Source organism: Pan troglodytes, chromosome 1 (assembly GCF_028858775.2).
Source record: "Pan troglodytes isolate AG18354 chromosome 1, NHGRI_mPanTro3-v2.0_pri, whole genome shotgun sequence".
NCBI lineage: Eukaryota > Metazoa > Chordata > Mammalia > Primates > Hominidae > Pan > Pan troglodytes.
This window is the reverse complement of record NC_072398.2, coordinates 219,423,772-219,440,046: the sequence shown is the minus strand read 5'-3', so window position 1 is coordinate 219,440,046 and position 16,275 is coordinate 219,423,772. Positions and strand designations below refer to the sequence as shown.

The 16,275-nt window shown below is 50.6% G+C and overlaps 1 protein-coding gene and 1 pseudogene across 4 annotated transcripts in view; both read right to left on the bottom strand.

Annotated features, from left to right (window-relative positions):
• Nucleotides 1–678: 678 nt before the first annotated feature.
• The window catches only part of DHRS3 (dehydrogenase/reductase 3), a 51,925-nt gene continuing 36,328 nt past the window's right edge, over nucleotides 679–16,275 (bottom strand). For 3 of the 4 annotated variants that reach the window (XM_001145600.6, XM_063805031.1, XM_016954334.3), the window contains exons 2-6: nucleotides 13,292–13,435; nucleotides 12,062–12,181; nucleotides 11,487–11,725; nucleotides 5,488–5,613; nucleotides 679–1,193 (exon numbers count right to left, since the gene is read on the bottom strand). In XM_001145600.6, the coding sequence (XP_001145600.1) occupies nucleotides 1,109–1,193; nucleotides 5,488–5,613; nucleotides 11,487–11,725; nucleotides 12,062–12,181; nucleotides 13,292–13,435 (714 nt within the window). In that variant the 3' untranslated portion in view covers nucleotides 679–1,108. Of the gene's footprint in view, nucleotides 1,194–5,487; nucleotides 5,614–11,486; nucleotides 11,726–12,061; nucleotides 12,182–13,291; nucleotides 13,436–14,982; nucleotides 15,003–16,275 lie in introns of those variants that run through there. The other variant, XM_016954341.4, reaches the window with a different exon arrangement.
• Nucleotides 2,726–2,826, bottom strand: LOC112207410 (U6atac minor spliceosomal RNA; annotated as a pseudogene).

Sequence of the window (16,275 nt, the reverse complement as noted above, 5' to 3'; positions counted from 1 at the left end):
TTGTGGCAGCAGGGAGCGTGCACCCTGGAGGAAGCAGGGGGCATCTCTACTAGGTCATTTTGGCCGTGACTTTGCCCCATTGATGGAACCAGGGCCGATCTCTTCTGCCACTCCAGACCTCCCCCTGCCCCTGTGATCAAATGGGACTTGGTCTGTAGCACCCCTCGGCACTGGCCTTATGGTGAGGAGTTGTCACTGTGTTTCCGGTGACTTGTGATCCTTTCCTACCCAGATTATTGGCTTCTTGTACTAGTGGTTCTTCTCAGCAACGTTCCCCTCTCTGCACCACACACACCCTAGGTAGACAGTGGGTGCTCCATAAACACTGGTTTTGCTCTCCTGAGTTGGTGGCCTGGAGGCTGGTGGTGCCATGGCAGGACAGAGGGCATCTCTAGCTCTGGCCAGCTGTTTGCAGACTGGCTCATAAAGGTCACACCAAGGAGACAAAGCGGCTTCAACCCATGGCTGCTGGGAGGGGCCTGGTGGAGCTGGCGAGGAACCCGGCACCCCTCTCTGCCCCTAGGCCTGGGCTCTACTTTCTCTCCTGATTTCGGCCCCCTTCTCTCCACCCTTGGCAGTTGGGGACCTTGAACTGACCAGTTCTCTCTCAAAGGATGGAGTTTTATGGTTGGGACTGGCTCCCTCCCAACTGCCCACGGAAGATTTGAACAAAGGAAATCACAAAAGCCATCTCTCTTTATTTTTCATTCCTGCCGTTCAACCAGTTTGTGCAAGCTGAGGATGAGTGGGTTTTGGAACGGGAGGCAGAGCATCTGGGGACAGACCCTCCTGGAAATGGTCTATGCACACTGCTGAGGCTGGTTAGACTTGAGAAGCAATTGACAATAAACTCTACAGAACTGGAAATGTACAAAAGTGTCAAGGTGGCTTCTGGCTGTTTTCCTGCCTCCCTGTGGGGGTCAGTTACACCCATCAGTCCTGTGCAAAGGTCCTGGGACTGGCCCAGGGGCAGCCGGATTCTTCACTGGGGACAGGAGCTGTCCTGCTCACCCAGCAGAAGCATGCCAATGGACAGGTGCTCGGGTGTGTGCCCAGGTGCTGTGGCCCCCAAACTCCGTGGCTCCTCAAGCATGTCTTCATCCTGTCTCTATGTCCGCCCTTTGAAAGTGTTCATGCAGGTGTAGGTTCCTGAGAATTTGTGGATCTCCTCGAGTGCAGCCTGTGGAAGTATGCTGGAGTGAGAGGAAGAAAAGAAGATAGCGATGGTTAGCGGGGCAGGATCCAGGGGCTGGGTCGCTGGTGGCCATGTGAGATGGGGCAGCAGAGGGCTGGTTCCTGAAAGTGCTCCCCACACCTCCAAGCCACACAGCAGTTTCTCCCCAAACCCCCACCCTCCCCAGGGGAAGAGCTTTCAAGTAAGTGGATAAGCAGCTGTTAAAAGGGCAGGGGGAGGCTGGGCACAGTGGCTCATGTCTATAATCCAAGTACTTTGGGAGGCCGAGATGGGCGGATCGCTTGAGCCCAGGAATTCAAGACCAGCCTGGGCAACGTGGTGAAACCCTGTCTCTACAAAAATATACAAAAATTAGCTGGGCATGGTGGCATGTGCCTATAGTCCTAGCTACTGGGGAGGCTGAGGTGGGAGGATGGCTTGAACCCAAGAGGTGGAGGTTGAAGTGAGCTGAGATTGTACCGCTGCATTCCAGCCTGGGTGGCAGAGCCAGACCCTGTCTCCAAAATTCTTTTCAGACTGGGCGTGGTGGCTCATGCCTGTAATCCCAGCACTTTGGGAGGCCAAGGTGGGTGGATCACCTCAGGAGTTCGAGAACAGCCTAGCCAACATGGCAAAACCCTGTCTTTACTAAAAATACAATAATTAGCTGGGCGTGGTGGCGGGCACCTGTAATCCCAGCTACTCGGGAGACTGAGGCAGGAGAATTGCTTGACCTGGGAGGCGGAGGTTTCGGTGGGCCGAGATCGTGCCGTTGCACTCCAGCCTGGGCAACAAGAGTAAAACTCTGTCTCTCTCTCTCACACACACACACACACACACACACACACTTTTTAAAATATATATTTTAAAAAGGCAGAGAGTGAGTGGTCAGAGCAAACTTTTTTTTTAATTTAAAATTTTTATCTTTTTCCTAGATCCTGAAACAGAGCTCATTTTTTTATTTTTAATTTTTGTGGGTACATAGTAGGTATATATATTTATGGGGTACATGAAATACTTCGATACAGGCATGCAAATGTATAATAATCACATCAGCATAAATGGGGTATCCATCACCTCAAGCATTTATCTGTTGTGTTACAAACAATCCAACTATACTCTTTTAGTTTTTTAATTTATTTTTATGTTTATTATATTTTTTTGAGACAGAGTCTCACTCTGTCACCCAGGCTGGAGTGCAGTGGTGCCATCTGGGGTCACTGCAACCTCTGCTTCCTGGGTTCAAGCGATTTTCCTGCCTCAGCCTCCTGAGTAGCTGGGATTACAGGCATGCGCCACCATGCCCGCCTGATTTCTGTATTTTTAGTAGAGACAGGGTTTCGCCATGTTGGCCAGGCTGGTCTTGAACTCCTGACCTCAGGTGATCTGCCTGCCTCGGCCTTCCAAAGTGCTGGGATTATAGGCGTGAGCCACTGCGCCCGGCCCTTTTAGTTATTTTTAAACGTACAATTAAATTATTATTAACTATAGTCACCCTGCTGTGCTATCAAAGACTTGTTCTTATTCGGTCTATTTTTTGTACCCATTAAAAACAAATGATGGTTAGATGCCACTAAGTAGATGACAATGGCTTAACCTGTCTGTGCTCCTTGTCGAGGGGAGTGCTGACCTTCTCTCCCTTCATACAACACACTTTCAGGCTCTTAGCATCTTGGTGCCCACAGGCAGCTCAGAGATCCATCGATCCCAACTGCCCCTGATTCCACAAAGATGACGGTGTGGATCTGAGGAATCAGGTTCGATTTGGGTGTCACATCCTCTGGGGAAGCGTCCTGGGCTCACCCTCAGGCTTCTCCTCGTACAACCGGAGTTCCGGCGCTTCCCCAGCAAGCCCTGGTGTAGTCCCCACCCGTTTACTTGTCAAGCCTGTGGGGGCCTTCATAGCAGGTATTTCATCTCTGATCCCCAGGCCCTCACATGGGCCCGGCACAGAGAGGGCCTTCAGGCTGTTTGGTGACTCAAACTGAAGGGTCCTGGCCCACTCTAAGTACAAGATGAAAAAGGTTCACTTCCAGCTGGAGCAATCTGGAAGGCTTCCTGGGGGTGGTGGTATTAGAGTTGAGCCTTGCTTTCTCCTGGGGAAGGTGAGGAGGGATGCAGTTCAGAGAATGGGGAGCGGGGTGGCTCCTGCTTCCTGTTCAAAAGTAGTTGTGGGGGAGGTTGGAAAATGAAGGCTGAGGGCTTACTGTGGAGAGCGCTGAGGTGTTCTAGACCAACTTTTCTCTAGAAAGCTCTGGAAGTCTTCTAAGAAGCTCCCCTGAGGTGGAGGGTGGCAGCCTGACCTCAGTGAGGACCTGAGCCCCTGATCAACTAGGGGCTCCTAGAGACGGCTGAGGAGCATCTCAGACCCGAGGTCAGGATGGACTGAGGGAGGCCGAGGTGTGGCCTGGATGCCCCTGGGTGCCCCCTTCCCTGTGCCTCTGAAAGGGCTTTGAGTTTGGGGAAGAGAGGGCTGATCGGGCTTGCGCCTCAGTTTCGAGGTTTCTGTGCCCTGCATGTGTTGGGGCAGCCCCTCAGCTGGGGCTCACCATGTCCCAGCAGCCAGGGCAGAAGTTGGCTTTCCTGGGAGTGCATGTTGCATGAGAGCAGGGGCCAGCCTGGCACTTGGGGGCTTACCTTCCTGAAAAGGACTTCCAGGTCAGAGGGGCTCAGTCAGGAGGGGGCCAGAGCCCCAGGGGACCCAAGAGCCCATGGTCACTTGTGGCTCCAGGGACAAAGATCTCCTGCTGTACTAAGAGGCCCAAGAAAACTGAGTGTGGGACTGGGATGGGAAGGGTTTGCTGCACAAAGCCTGGAAAGTTCTAGGGGAATAGGATGCCAGGCAAATTCTGGAGGAGGAGTCTCTCATTTATAAAGCCTGCCTCCCCAAAGTGGTCTGCCCTGCTACATCCCACCTGACTGGTACTAAGACGCTTCTGTGAATTCTGAGCCCTTGGCATCAAGATCCCCATGTTCCCTCTAATAGTAAACTTCCTGAGGGCAGGGGCTATGTCCAATAGGCTCTAGAACAGTGGTTCTCAAAGTGAGGTCCAGGAACCTTTGGGGTACCCGGGATCTCTTCAGGGGTCTGCGAGGTCAATTTTTTTTTTTGTTTTTTTGAGACGGAGTCTTGTTCTTGTCGCCCAGGCTGGAGTGCAGTGGTGCGATCTCGGCTCACCTCAACCTCTGCCTCCTGGGTTCCAGTGATTTTCCTGCCTCAGCCGCCCAGGTAGCTGGGATTACAGGCACACGCCACCACACCCAGCTAATTTTTTTTGTATTTTTAGTAGAGACAGGGTTTCTCCATGTTGGTCAGGCTGGTCTTGAACTCCCAACCTCAGGTGATCCACCCACCTCGGCCTCCCAAAGTGCTGGGATTACAGGCGTGAGCCACCGTGCCCGGCCACATTGTTTCTGTAATAATACTAAGATGTTATTTGTCTTTTCACTTTCATTCTCTCAGTGAATGGTAGAATTTTCCAGAGGCTATGTGACACGAGATATCACAACAAATTGAAATCAGATGCACATATGAGAATCCAATTGTCTTCAATTAAGCCAAACAAAGAGATTTGCAAAAAGGTAGAACAATGCCACTCCTGACTACATTTATTTTGTTTTAGAATACATAACTAGTTGTCATAAAAATATATTTATATTAATGTAATGGGTTTGTTATAGCTGTTTATAAATGAATAAATATTATAAACAAATGTATACAACTTACAACATTTTTCTGGCTTTTAATTTCTTTTTTTTTTTTTTTTTTTTGAGATGGAGTCTTGCTGAGTCACCCAGGCTGGAGTGCAGTGGCACGATCTCGGCTCACTGCAAGCTCCACCTCCTGGGTTCACACCATTCTCCTGCCTCAGCCTCCAGAGTAGCTGGGACTACAGGCGCCCACCACCATGCCCAGCTAATTTCTTTTTGTATTTTTAGTAGAGACAAGGTTTCGCCATTTTAGCCAGGATGGTCTCAATCTCTTGACCTCGTGATCCACCTGCCTCGGCCTCCCAAAGTGCTAGGATTACAGGCGTGAGCCACCGCGCCCGGCCCTGGCTTTTAATTTCTAATATAGTAAATAGCAATAGCTACAACTCACATTAACAAAAGCTCTTTGGGTTCCTCCATACTTTTTAAAACTCTAAGGGGCCCTGTGACTAACAAGTTTGAGAACTGCTGCCCCACAGTAAGTACAGTACATCAGCAGCAAATGTGCCAGCACTCCTCATGCTCATGCCCACAGTAGACATGACTAATAGATCACATGCGTACTTTCCCCTGACCCAGAGTGTTCTTTCCCAGCCCCATACCTTTTCAAGATAACGAGGGCATGCATTGTCCATGGGAGGAGGAGGAGGGCCTGGTTGAGCTGCACAGCTTCCACTGTCCTCCGGGCCACCGTCTCCGGCTTCAGTGGGGGAAAGAGGTTGGGAAACCTGAACACAGGAAGAGACACAGTGGGTTTCTCCTGGAGAGGCATGTGCTTATCTGGAAGTCTTTATGAGGCTGACATGTCTGGGTCACCCTTTGGCTTTTCCTGTCTGAGAGATTCGAGGCCTGCTTGGAATACTCCCTCTACCCCACACTCATCCAGGTGCCACATTCCCTCACTCCTCCAGGCACACAGGGGTCTCTTCTTGAGTCAAGGACTTCTAGCCCACCCACTGGGGACCCACTCTCCCAAGCCCTCCAAGGGCTCCCAGTGCCCTAGGGCTTGGCCTTTCCATGGCCCTGCACAATCTGGGCCCTGGTTGTCCTTCTGAGTCCTTTTCCCTACACTCTGCTCCTTCAGGACAGGCCCATTTCTGTTCTTGTCACATCACATGCTCGGGTCAGGGCTTTTTGCCAGCTCTCTCAACAGCCTGGCTCTCTCCTCCCAGCTCCTCCTTTGGGAGACATCTCAGGCCAGTCCATCCAAAGCGACCTCTGATCCTGTCCCCTGCTAATTTCCTTGACCCCGTTCACCCCACCTAGGAAGACCTTGCTTTTTGGGTTGTTTCCTTGTCAGTGGCCTGTCTCCCCCATCAGGCAATGAGTTCCATGAGGGTGGAGGCCTGGTCGGTCCTGCTCCCCTGCATCTAGCACAGCATCTGATACATAGTATGTGCTCAATAAATACTTGAAGGACTGAACACACTGATGACTTGCTGCTTCCCAAATGTGTCCTGCTCATTCTGTCTGGAGGCAGGGGCTTGGCTAGCGATGGCTGGGGCTCAGCTTGCTGGTTCACTAACTCACTCATTGATTCATTGATTCAAAGATTTGCACAGTGCTTTCCATGGGATCTCAAAATGAATGAATGAATGATTGCATAAGCAAACATCAGGGGCTTCTCATGACTATTTAAAAGCATCTGACCCTAGACCCAAACAATGATGATGTTCCCTAAGTGCCAGACTCATGTACAAATTATTCTCCTGATTTACAGATAAGGAAACTGAGGCTGTATTGAGTCAGCAGGGTTAAGGATTCAAACCTGGCCAATGCTCTATCACCTTTGCTCACTGCTCTTCCTGCCCTTCTTGGATCTATAGGTGCAGGGCTCATGTTGCTGGCTCTGACCCCAATCCCACAAAGAGCTTGTGATCCGCTCTGGCACCAGGAAGATTAAGGGTGATGAATCACCCAGATTTGATGTCATTCCTGAGCAACAGGCAGCCCTTGGACTCCCAGCAGGGGTTTGGCCTCAGAGGGTACATGAATCTTACCCCCTGCCCTGTAATTCCTTTGTCATCACGATGATGATTCTTTTTTTATTTTTTATTTTTGAGTCCAGGGTCTCACTTTATTATCCAGGCTGGAGTGCAGTGACGTGATCACAGCTCACTGCAGCCTCGACCTCCCTGGGCTCAAGTAATCCTCCTGCCTCAGCCACCCGAGTAGCTGGGACTACAGGTACACACACCATGCCCAGATAATTTTTATATTTTTTGTAGAGATGGGGTTTTGCCATGTTGCCCAGGCTGGCAACTCCTGGGCTGAAGTGATTCCCCTGCCTCAGCCTCCCAAAGCACTGGGATTACTGGTGTGAACCCAGCTACCACGCCTGGCCATGATGGTGATTCTGAGGCCCACAGCCCTGTGGTCAAGAGGGGCCAGCCTCTGCCATTCTACAGAGATGAACGTGTTGAGGCAGCTCACTGATACTGGAGTCCTACAGGTGTCATGGGCGGTCTGGATTCTCTGGCTTCCACCTGTGGCCTGGCCTGTCTCTTGGGAAAGGGAAGGCAGGATGGACAGACCAAAGTCCATGGGCTTGACGGGAATCCTTCTTGGTAAGACCCCTGCCAGGGAAGCCGACAGAGGAGGCCTCAAGCACGTCTGTGCACAGGATTTTCTCCTTCCTCTCCACGGTGTGTGGGATGGGGACACGGGGAACTGGCACAGCTATTAACTCCCATGGAAGCAGTGCAAATTCGTGGAAGAAGCATGCTTAGCTAGCCAGTTTCAAGCTATGTGGACTTGGGCAGGTAACTTTGCTTCTCTGAGCCTCAGTTCCCTCATCTGTAAAATGGGAATAAAAGCTCTCTTGCAGGGTTGCTGTGAGGGCCAAATGCAGCAGCACTTGTAAAGTGTCTAGTGGTTCTAGGTGGTTCTATGGCTGGAACATCGAAGAGGCTCAATTGGCTGGGCGTGGTGGCTCATGCCTGTAACCCCAGCACTTTGGGAGGCCGAGGCAGGTGGATCACTTGAGGCCAGGAGTTCAAGACCAGCCTGGGCAACACGGCGAAACACTGTCTCTACCAAAAATACAAAAATTAGCCGGGCATGGAGTCAGGTGCCTGTAATCCCAGCTACTCAGGAGGCTGAGACAGGAGAATTGCTTGAACCTGGGAGGCGGAGGTTGCAGTGAGCCAAGATCACATGACTGCACTCTAGCCTGGGCGACAGAGCAAGACTTTGTATCAAAAGAAAAAAAAAAAAAGAGGCTCAATAAATAGCAATTTATAAACAATAACATCCACTGACATGGCCAGTCTTGCTGGGAAACTCACTCATTTTGTCCTAAACATGTCTTCACATTTAACCCATTTAACCCTGGGAGGCTGCTAAGCATGGTTGTAGGAGGAAACCCATGCTTTTATCCATTTTTTATTCTTTTAGGAAATGGGAGTTGGTTAGGTACCCATCTTCCTTGTACTACTCTTCTGGCCGAGCCCTTGGGGCTCCCCTGCACAACCATAGGTAGCTAATATTCACCTAGTGCTTGCTACTTGCCAGGCGTGGCCAGATGACTCACACACAGGAGCTCATCTAACCCATGAAAAGGGGATACTACTATTATTATTATTATTATTGTTATTATTATTCATTTTTGAGGTGGGGTCTTGCTGTGTTGCCCAGGCTGGAGTGCAATTGCGCAGTCTCAGCTCACTGCAACCTCCACCTCCCAGGTTCAAGCGATCCTCCTGCCTCAGCCTCCTGAGTAGCTGGGATTACAGGCACCCACCACCATGCCTGGCTAATTTTTGTATTTTTAGTAGAGACAGGGTTTCACCGTGTTGGCCAGGCTGGTCTTGAACTCCTGACCTCAGGTGACCTGCCCGCCTTGGCCTCCCAAAGTGCTGGGATTACAGGCATGAGCCACCGTGCCTGGCTGGGGATACTATTATTATGAATCTCTTTTTAGAGGTGAGGAAACTGAAGCAGAGAAAAGTCAAGTAACTTGGCCAAGGTCACACAGAGCTGGGATTTGACCCCAGGCAGTTTGGGTTCACGCTCTGAAAAAATGTGGCAGGAAAACCTTGAATTTCCTTCTTAAAGTGGTAGGAAAGAAGCTATGCTAGAAGGTGAAATAGACACACAAACTCGATGTCTGCAATGTCCTGGTTGCTTCTGTGCTCAGGACACCCAATTAGAACTGCAGACTGCCGGCCAGGTGCGGTGGCTCACGCCTGTAATCCCAGCACTTTGGGAGGCTGAGGCGGACGGATCACGAGGTCACGAGATTGAGACCATCCTGGCTAACACGGTGAAACCCTGTCTCTACCAAAAATACAAAAAATTAGCTGGGCGTGGTGGTGGGCACCTGTAGTCCCAGCTACTTGGGAGGCTGAGGCAGGAGAATGGCATGAACCCGGGAGACGGAGCTTGCAGTGAGCCGAGATGGCGCCACTGCACTCCAGACTGGGCGACAGAGCAAGATTCCGTCTTAAAAAAAAAACAAAACAAAACTGCAGACTGCCACTGATGCACTTCTGTCCAGTACGCATTTATTGAGCACCTTCTGTATACTCAGATGAAAAGAAACCAAACCAAAACCCATGGGGGAAAAAGCCAACAGGAAACATTAGTAGCCATTAGTCTAGACTCCTCGAAATTCAGAATTGATGACAATTTGCATGCAAACCAGGTGGTCTGCTAGGAAAATTAATAACATGCATTTATGAAGATGTTTATTGTTAGGAAAAATAATAAAAGCAGCAGCTCCTTATTGAGCATCTAGTATCCGGGCTTTGCACTAGATGTGTTACATGTATTATTTCTAATTTCCTGGGCTCAAGCCATCCTCCTGCCTCAGCCTCCCAAAGTGCTGGGATTGCAGTCATGAGCCACCAAGCCCGGTATTTTTGATTCTCAACAATCAACACCGCACTGTCCCGATTAATAGTAACTAAGGCGTAATGAGTGACTCCCACGTGGCATGCACTACACTAAATTGTCTCACTGAATTCTCCTCATGACCCTTCCGTGTCATCCTCATTTTTGGAAGCAGCTGCAATATATAATCAGAAGGTGAAGCACTGTACGCTGGATTGCAAAAAACCAGGGAGAACAGTATTTGAGTAATTCCCGGTTTTCATTCATCGATGACGTCATGCCCCTACATGACTGCACATCATTAAAGCGCCATTTATTGGGCACTTAATATGTACCACATATGGCGTTCCCTGCCAGATTCCACTTTGTCCTCACTGCAGAACCTATGATGGAGACATTCGCGCACCCCATCTCGCAGATCAGCCACAGCAGTAATTAACGGGACCCAATGTCACAGAGTACATCACAGCTATGAGGGAGTCACCACCCCAGGTGGCATGAGCTCTAGACCAGTGGTCCCCGTTCCCCTTGACTTAACTGGTTTGGAGGAGGAGTGGTGGGACCTCCCTATTACTCATTTTAAATTGAGCTACGGCCAGGCGTGGTGGCTCACACCTGTCATCCCTGCACTTTGGGAGGCTGAGGTGGGTGGATCACCTGAGGTTGGGAGTTTGAGATCAGCCTGGCCGACATAGTGAAACCCCGTCTGTATTAAAAATACAAAAATTAGCTGGGTGCAAGCGCACGCCTGTAATCCCAGCTACTCGGGAGGCTGAGGCAGGAGAATCACTTGAACCCAGGAGGTGAAGGTTGCAGTGAGCCGAGATCGCGCCACTGCACTCCAGCCTGGGCAACGGAGCGAAACTCCATCTCAATAAATAACTAAATAAACAAACAAATAAATTGAGCTATAATTTGCATATAACAAAAGGTATACATCTTAAGCAGACAGTTTGATTAACTTTCACGTATTTAATGACTGCTAAGATCAAGAAGAGAGAACATTTCTGAAGGTCTTGCTAGTTCCCTCGCCTCCCTCCCAGGTTACACCCCCAGCCCTCCAGGGGAAGCCACGGGTCTGATTTCCATCACCCTAACCCAGTGTTGCCTGTTTTGGAACTTCATACAGGTGGAACCAGGCAGAATGCACCCTATGTCTCAAGCTCCCTTTGCCCCGCACGACGCTGTGGAGGTGCATCTCCCTCATTTGTCCTTTAGACACATCCCGCTGCATGCCTGTAGCTCTGGTAGTTTCATATAAGCTCCCTGAACCAAGCAGCAGGACCCTCCCCATTGTGGCATCACTGCCTTGCAGACCGAGAACCAGGTAAGACAGCGTCAAACAGAGGGTAGAGGCTCCTTGGTGACTTTCTGTTTTGAGACAGGGTCTCACTGTGTCTCCCAGGCTGGAGTGCAGTCGCACAATCACAGCTCACTTGCAGCCTCAACTTCCTGGGCTCAAGCAATTGATCCTCCCACCTCAGCCTCCCAGATAGCTGGGAATACAGGCGTGCATCACCATGCCCAGCTAATTTTTTATTTTTTTTAGACACAGGGTTTCTCCATGCTGCCCAGGCTGGTCTCAAACTGGATTGCTGGGCTCAAGCGATCCACCTGCCTTGGCTTCCCGAAATGCTAGGATTATAGGTATGAGGCACCGTGCCTAGCCCGATTTTTATATCAGAGCTCTTTCTGCAGTTGGCTGACTGAATGGCTTGGGGAGGCAGGTGAGAAGGCTGGTCCCAAGGTGGGTCCCCTGCTCACTGACCTGACTCTCATGCCCTGGAACATCTCGGTGCTGGTGTGGAAGGGCAGCACTGTGGTGGCGCTGACTCCCGGACAGTCCAGCAGCCCCAGGGTCAGGCTCTCCATGAAGGCGAAGGCTGACGCTTTGGATGTGCAGTAGTCGATGGCACCGGGGATGGCAGACAGTGCCAGCACGGAGTTGAGGCACACGATGTGGCCATTCTGCAGCTCCAGCATACGCGGCAGGAAGGCCTTGGTGGTCTGAGGGCAGATGGGGTGTCAGGGTGGAGCAGCCGCAGCTCTGACAACCCCTCCACCTTTCTTTCGGGGAGAACAGCCCACCCCGGACACACATGATGCTCTAGGGCCCGAGCCTTCCTGCGAGGGAGAGGGCCGTGGGCTCCCTGCCCCAGGACACTGAGCGTATTTCACAAAGTCTGATGTGTCCTGGAGCTGGTCATTCGTCTTGTCTGGCCACCTCGTTCGTGGACATCCCTGCTGGCCTGAGCCCAAGCCCTGGCAAATCATCCCCTCCCCTCCATCCTGCCTGGGCTCCCTGCACGCCCGGGGCTGGCTCTGGCCCCGGATAGCCCTTACCCAGAACTGGCCCAGGGTGTTGATGTGTTGGGACTTGAGGAGGGCATCATCGTCACTGTCCATTAGGCTCTTCCCATGGACCACGGCGGCATTGTTCACCAGGATGGTGATGTCACCCACCTGCAGGCGAGAGGGAGCCACGGGGCCATGAGGGCAGCCAGCCCAGGGCCAACGATATATGTTTTTTGTTTGTTTGTTTTTGAGATGGAGTCTCACTCTGTTGTCCAGGCTGGAGTGCAGTGGCACCATCTCGGCTCACTGCCACCTCCGCCTCCCGGGTTCAAGCGATTCTCATGCCTCAGCCTCCCAAGTAGCTGGGATTACAGGCTCCTGCCACAATGCCTGGCTAATTTTTATATTTTTAGTAGAGATGGGGTTTCACCATGTTGGCCAGGCTAATCTTGTTCTGACCTCAAGTGACCCGCCCGCCTCGGTCTCCCAAAATGCTGGGATTACAGGTGTGAGCCACCGCACCCGGTCCGATATACTTTTTAAAAGGGATATGACTTACTCCTAAGTGAACGAGTAATTTCTGAGTCCATTTATGATCAATCAATTGATGTGTTATTTACAAGTTTTTCTTAGATATTCCTTCCCGCAGGCCACTTTCTGCCAGCCTAGTTCCAGTTATCCTGCATACATAGAGGCCCAGCAGCTACCTGGCCGTACCACCAGCAGCCACAGGGCCTGGGGAAGAGAACTGCGTCTCTGAGCGCCAGTCTTGATTTGTGAGATGGGGCTAATGCCGCACCAGGACTGTTCTGAGGAGGAGAAATAATTTATGGCACACACCGTACCTGGCACACAGCATATTTATAATAAATGAGTTTACTGCGACATAAAAACAGTTAACATTACCACGTGCCAGACAGTCAGGGTGGGTTTCCCTCTCTTGGAGGTCACTGATATATTTAGCCCAAACAGATGACTGGAGTCAGAAGGATTTTCCCAGAGGCCAATGGGACATTTGCCCCGCCACGGTCCTGGAGAGAAACCCACACGGTCTACATTTCCAAGGGAACAATAGATGATTACGCCTGTTACGTAATCAACCCTAATCCCTGCCTATGTAACTGGGGCCAGCTTCATGGGAGAGTCCCCAAAGGTGCCCCGGGCAAAGCCATTCTGCCATAAGCAGAGCTCTCTTCCAGGCCACATGAGAATGTTCTCTTTGCCCGGAATTAGCCTGTGGTCAGCTGTGCTAGGAATAGACCTTCCCAGGCTACGGACCTTCTCCCGGACAGCCTTGGCCGTCTGGTACACCTCCTCCCGGTTGCCCACATCACAGATGAAGTAATGGCACTCAGTGCCCATCTGCCGGATCTCCTCCGTCGTCTCCTTCAGGCATTTCTCAGTCCGGCCCCAGAGAACAATCTGGAAGAAGAGAATAACAACGGAGAACAAATGGTCATTAAGCCACAGTGATGCAACAATTGCCACCAGAAACTCAGGATTTAAAGTCATTTGTCTTGAAATGACTGGCCTCCCTGGTTCCACCCAAAGATAAAGAACACAACACAGATTAATAATATAACTTTTGTGTTTTTTGAGGCAGGATCTTGTTCTGTTGCCCAGGCTAGAACGCAGCAGTGCGATCATAGCTCACTGCAGCCTCAAACTCCTGGGCTCGAGAGATCCTCCCACCTCAGCCTCCGGAGTGGCTGGGACCACAGGTGCATGCTACCATACCTAGCTAATTAAAAAAAAAATTTTTTTGTAGAGTAGGGGTATTCTTATGTTGCCCAGGCTGGTCTTGAACTCCTGGGTTCAAGCAATCCTCCCACCTCGGCCTCTCAAGTGCTGGGATTACAGGTATGAGCCACTGCCCCCAGCCAACACTATAACTTTTTAAAGGGATATGATCTACTTTTAAGTGAACCAGTAGTTTCTGAGCCCACTTATGATCAATCAATTGATGTGTATTTACAAGTTTTTCTTGTATATTACTTTTAGCAGGCTGCCTCCTGCCAGTGCAGTTCATTTCCTGCAAATGTAGAGGCAACAGCAGAGCTCTTTATGCACAATGCTCCAGAATGCTCTCCATTAGGAATCAGCTGGCTTCACCGATTAGGTCTAGAGCCAGGATTATTAAGACCAGCTGGTAGCATAGATGGGACCATTCCAGCCTCAAGGTTCACAGGAGCTAAGCCGAGCCTTCCATCTAGCTGCAGTCACTCCCCTAAGGATATTCTGGAAGGGCAGTGACGAGGCTGCCACTGAGAAGGAAGCATGGCCTCACCCGGCAGGTAACAAACATGGACTCATTACGCCAGAAGGTGACCTTGGCAGGACCACTGAGGGTTTGGGCAAATTTATGAATGGCCAGCCCATGAAAGGCTCAGAAGAGAAGCCTGGCTAATTCTTAACCTTGACCTAACGGAGGATGACGCACCTCCCCACAATGTGTCACTGGGGTCAGTGAGGCCTCTGTTGGTAAAAGGGCCTGGAGTCGGATGACAGGGGGACCAAGAGCCCTAACTGAGAACCAGCTTCACCAGCACAGAGGGAGAAAGGCAGGGGCTGAACACCGCCCAGAGGTCAGAAGCAGAGACAGGAAGAGCCGAAAGGGTTCTTGGGAATTCGTCCGGTGGGCTTCTATTTTTGTTTCTTTTCTCTTTTATTTAAGACTATCAGTGAAATTCCCCCTTAAAAAATATCCAACGTGGAAACCCCAACGCGTGAAACCTAGAAAAGGAATAAAACACCTGACTCCATAATATTTTCTTACTCTAAAGGTTGCTAATGAGAACAAAATGGCTGCTTTGGGAAGGTAAACGTTTTAAACTGGGGGTTACAGATGGCGGCTCCAATGACATCAGACCCAGATCCAACTGATTTCTCTATTTTGCTTTGTTACACGGTATAGAGAAAAGTCACATTGATAAGGAGTTGCTAATGGTAACCGTTTATCCGCTGCTCACCTTGAAATCTCAGGACTGTCACTTAAGCAGAGAGGGCACAAAACAGGCCTAGCTGGTGGCTCTCAGAAATTCCGGTATTCTCCAGTGGAATCGATTTTTTTAAATTAGAGTTTTAAAAGCTTTCAAAATATTTTACAAAAAAATAAGTGTTCTCTAAAGCCCAGTTTGAAAACCCCACTTAGTCTAGCCACTTTATTTTAATTAAGGTCTTGAAATACAGGAAGGGCTTAACAAGTGGGTCCGGTCAGTTCCTCTCAATGACCATACAAGTCCTTCAAAGGCAGATGGACTGCAATTAAACAGGCTCCAAGGGACACTTTCTTGTCTGTTGAACTAAAAACAGAATGTGTTCCTCCAGGAGAAGCTGGGAGGTTCAGTTCATGGAAAAGAAAAAAGACAAACATTTGTTCCAGGCAGGCAATTTGGTGTAGGCCGCCTCCACTCCACTGGACCACCCCCCCGCCTTGCCTTGCAGCCATTGTCATCCAGGTTCCTTTATTCCTCCCTTATCATCCTGTGTATACAGCCACCCATCCATCTGTCCATCCGTTCACTCTCCCGTTCACCAGTCCATCCATCTATCCACCCCACTCCATCCATCCATCCCTCCCTCGTCTACCCAACTCCATCCATCCATCCATCCATCCAACCATCCATCCATCCATCCCTCCCTCCCTCATCTACCCTACTCCATCCATCCATGCATCCATCCATCCACTCACCCACCCCACTCCATCCATCCATCCACTCACCTACTTCTCCACCCATCCATCCATCTATCCATCCCTCACCTACCCCACTGTACCCACTGTACCCACTCACCTACCCAACTCCATCCACTCATCCACTCACCTACCCCATTCCATTAATCTATCCACTCACCTACCCCACTCCATTCATCCGTCCATCCATCCATCCATCCATCCACCCACCCACCCATCCCTCACCCACCCCACCCCATCCATCCATCCATCCACTCACCTACTTATCCATCCATCCATCCATCCATCCATCCCTCCCTCCCTCATCTACCCTACTCCATCCATCCATGCATCCATCCATCCACTCACCCACCCCACTCCATCCATCCATCCACTCACCTACTTCTCCACCCATCCATCCATCTATCCATCCCTCACCTACCCCACTGTACCCACTGTACCCACTCACCTACCCAACTCCATCCACTCATCCACTCACCTACCCCATTCCATTAATCTATCCACTCACCTACCCCACTCCATTCATCCATCCATCCATCCATCCATCCACCCACCCATCCCTCACCCACCC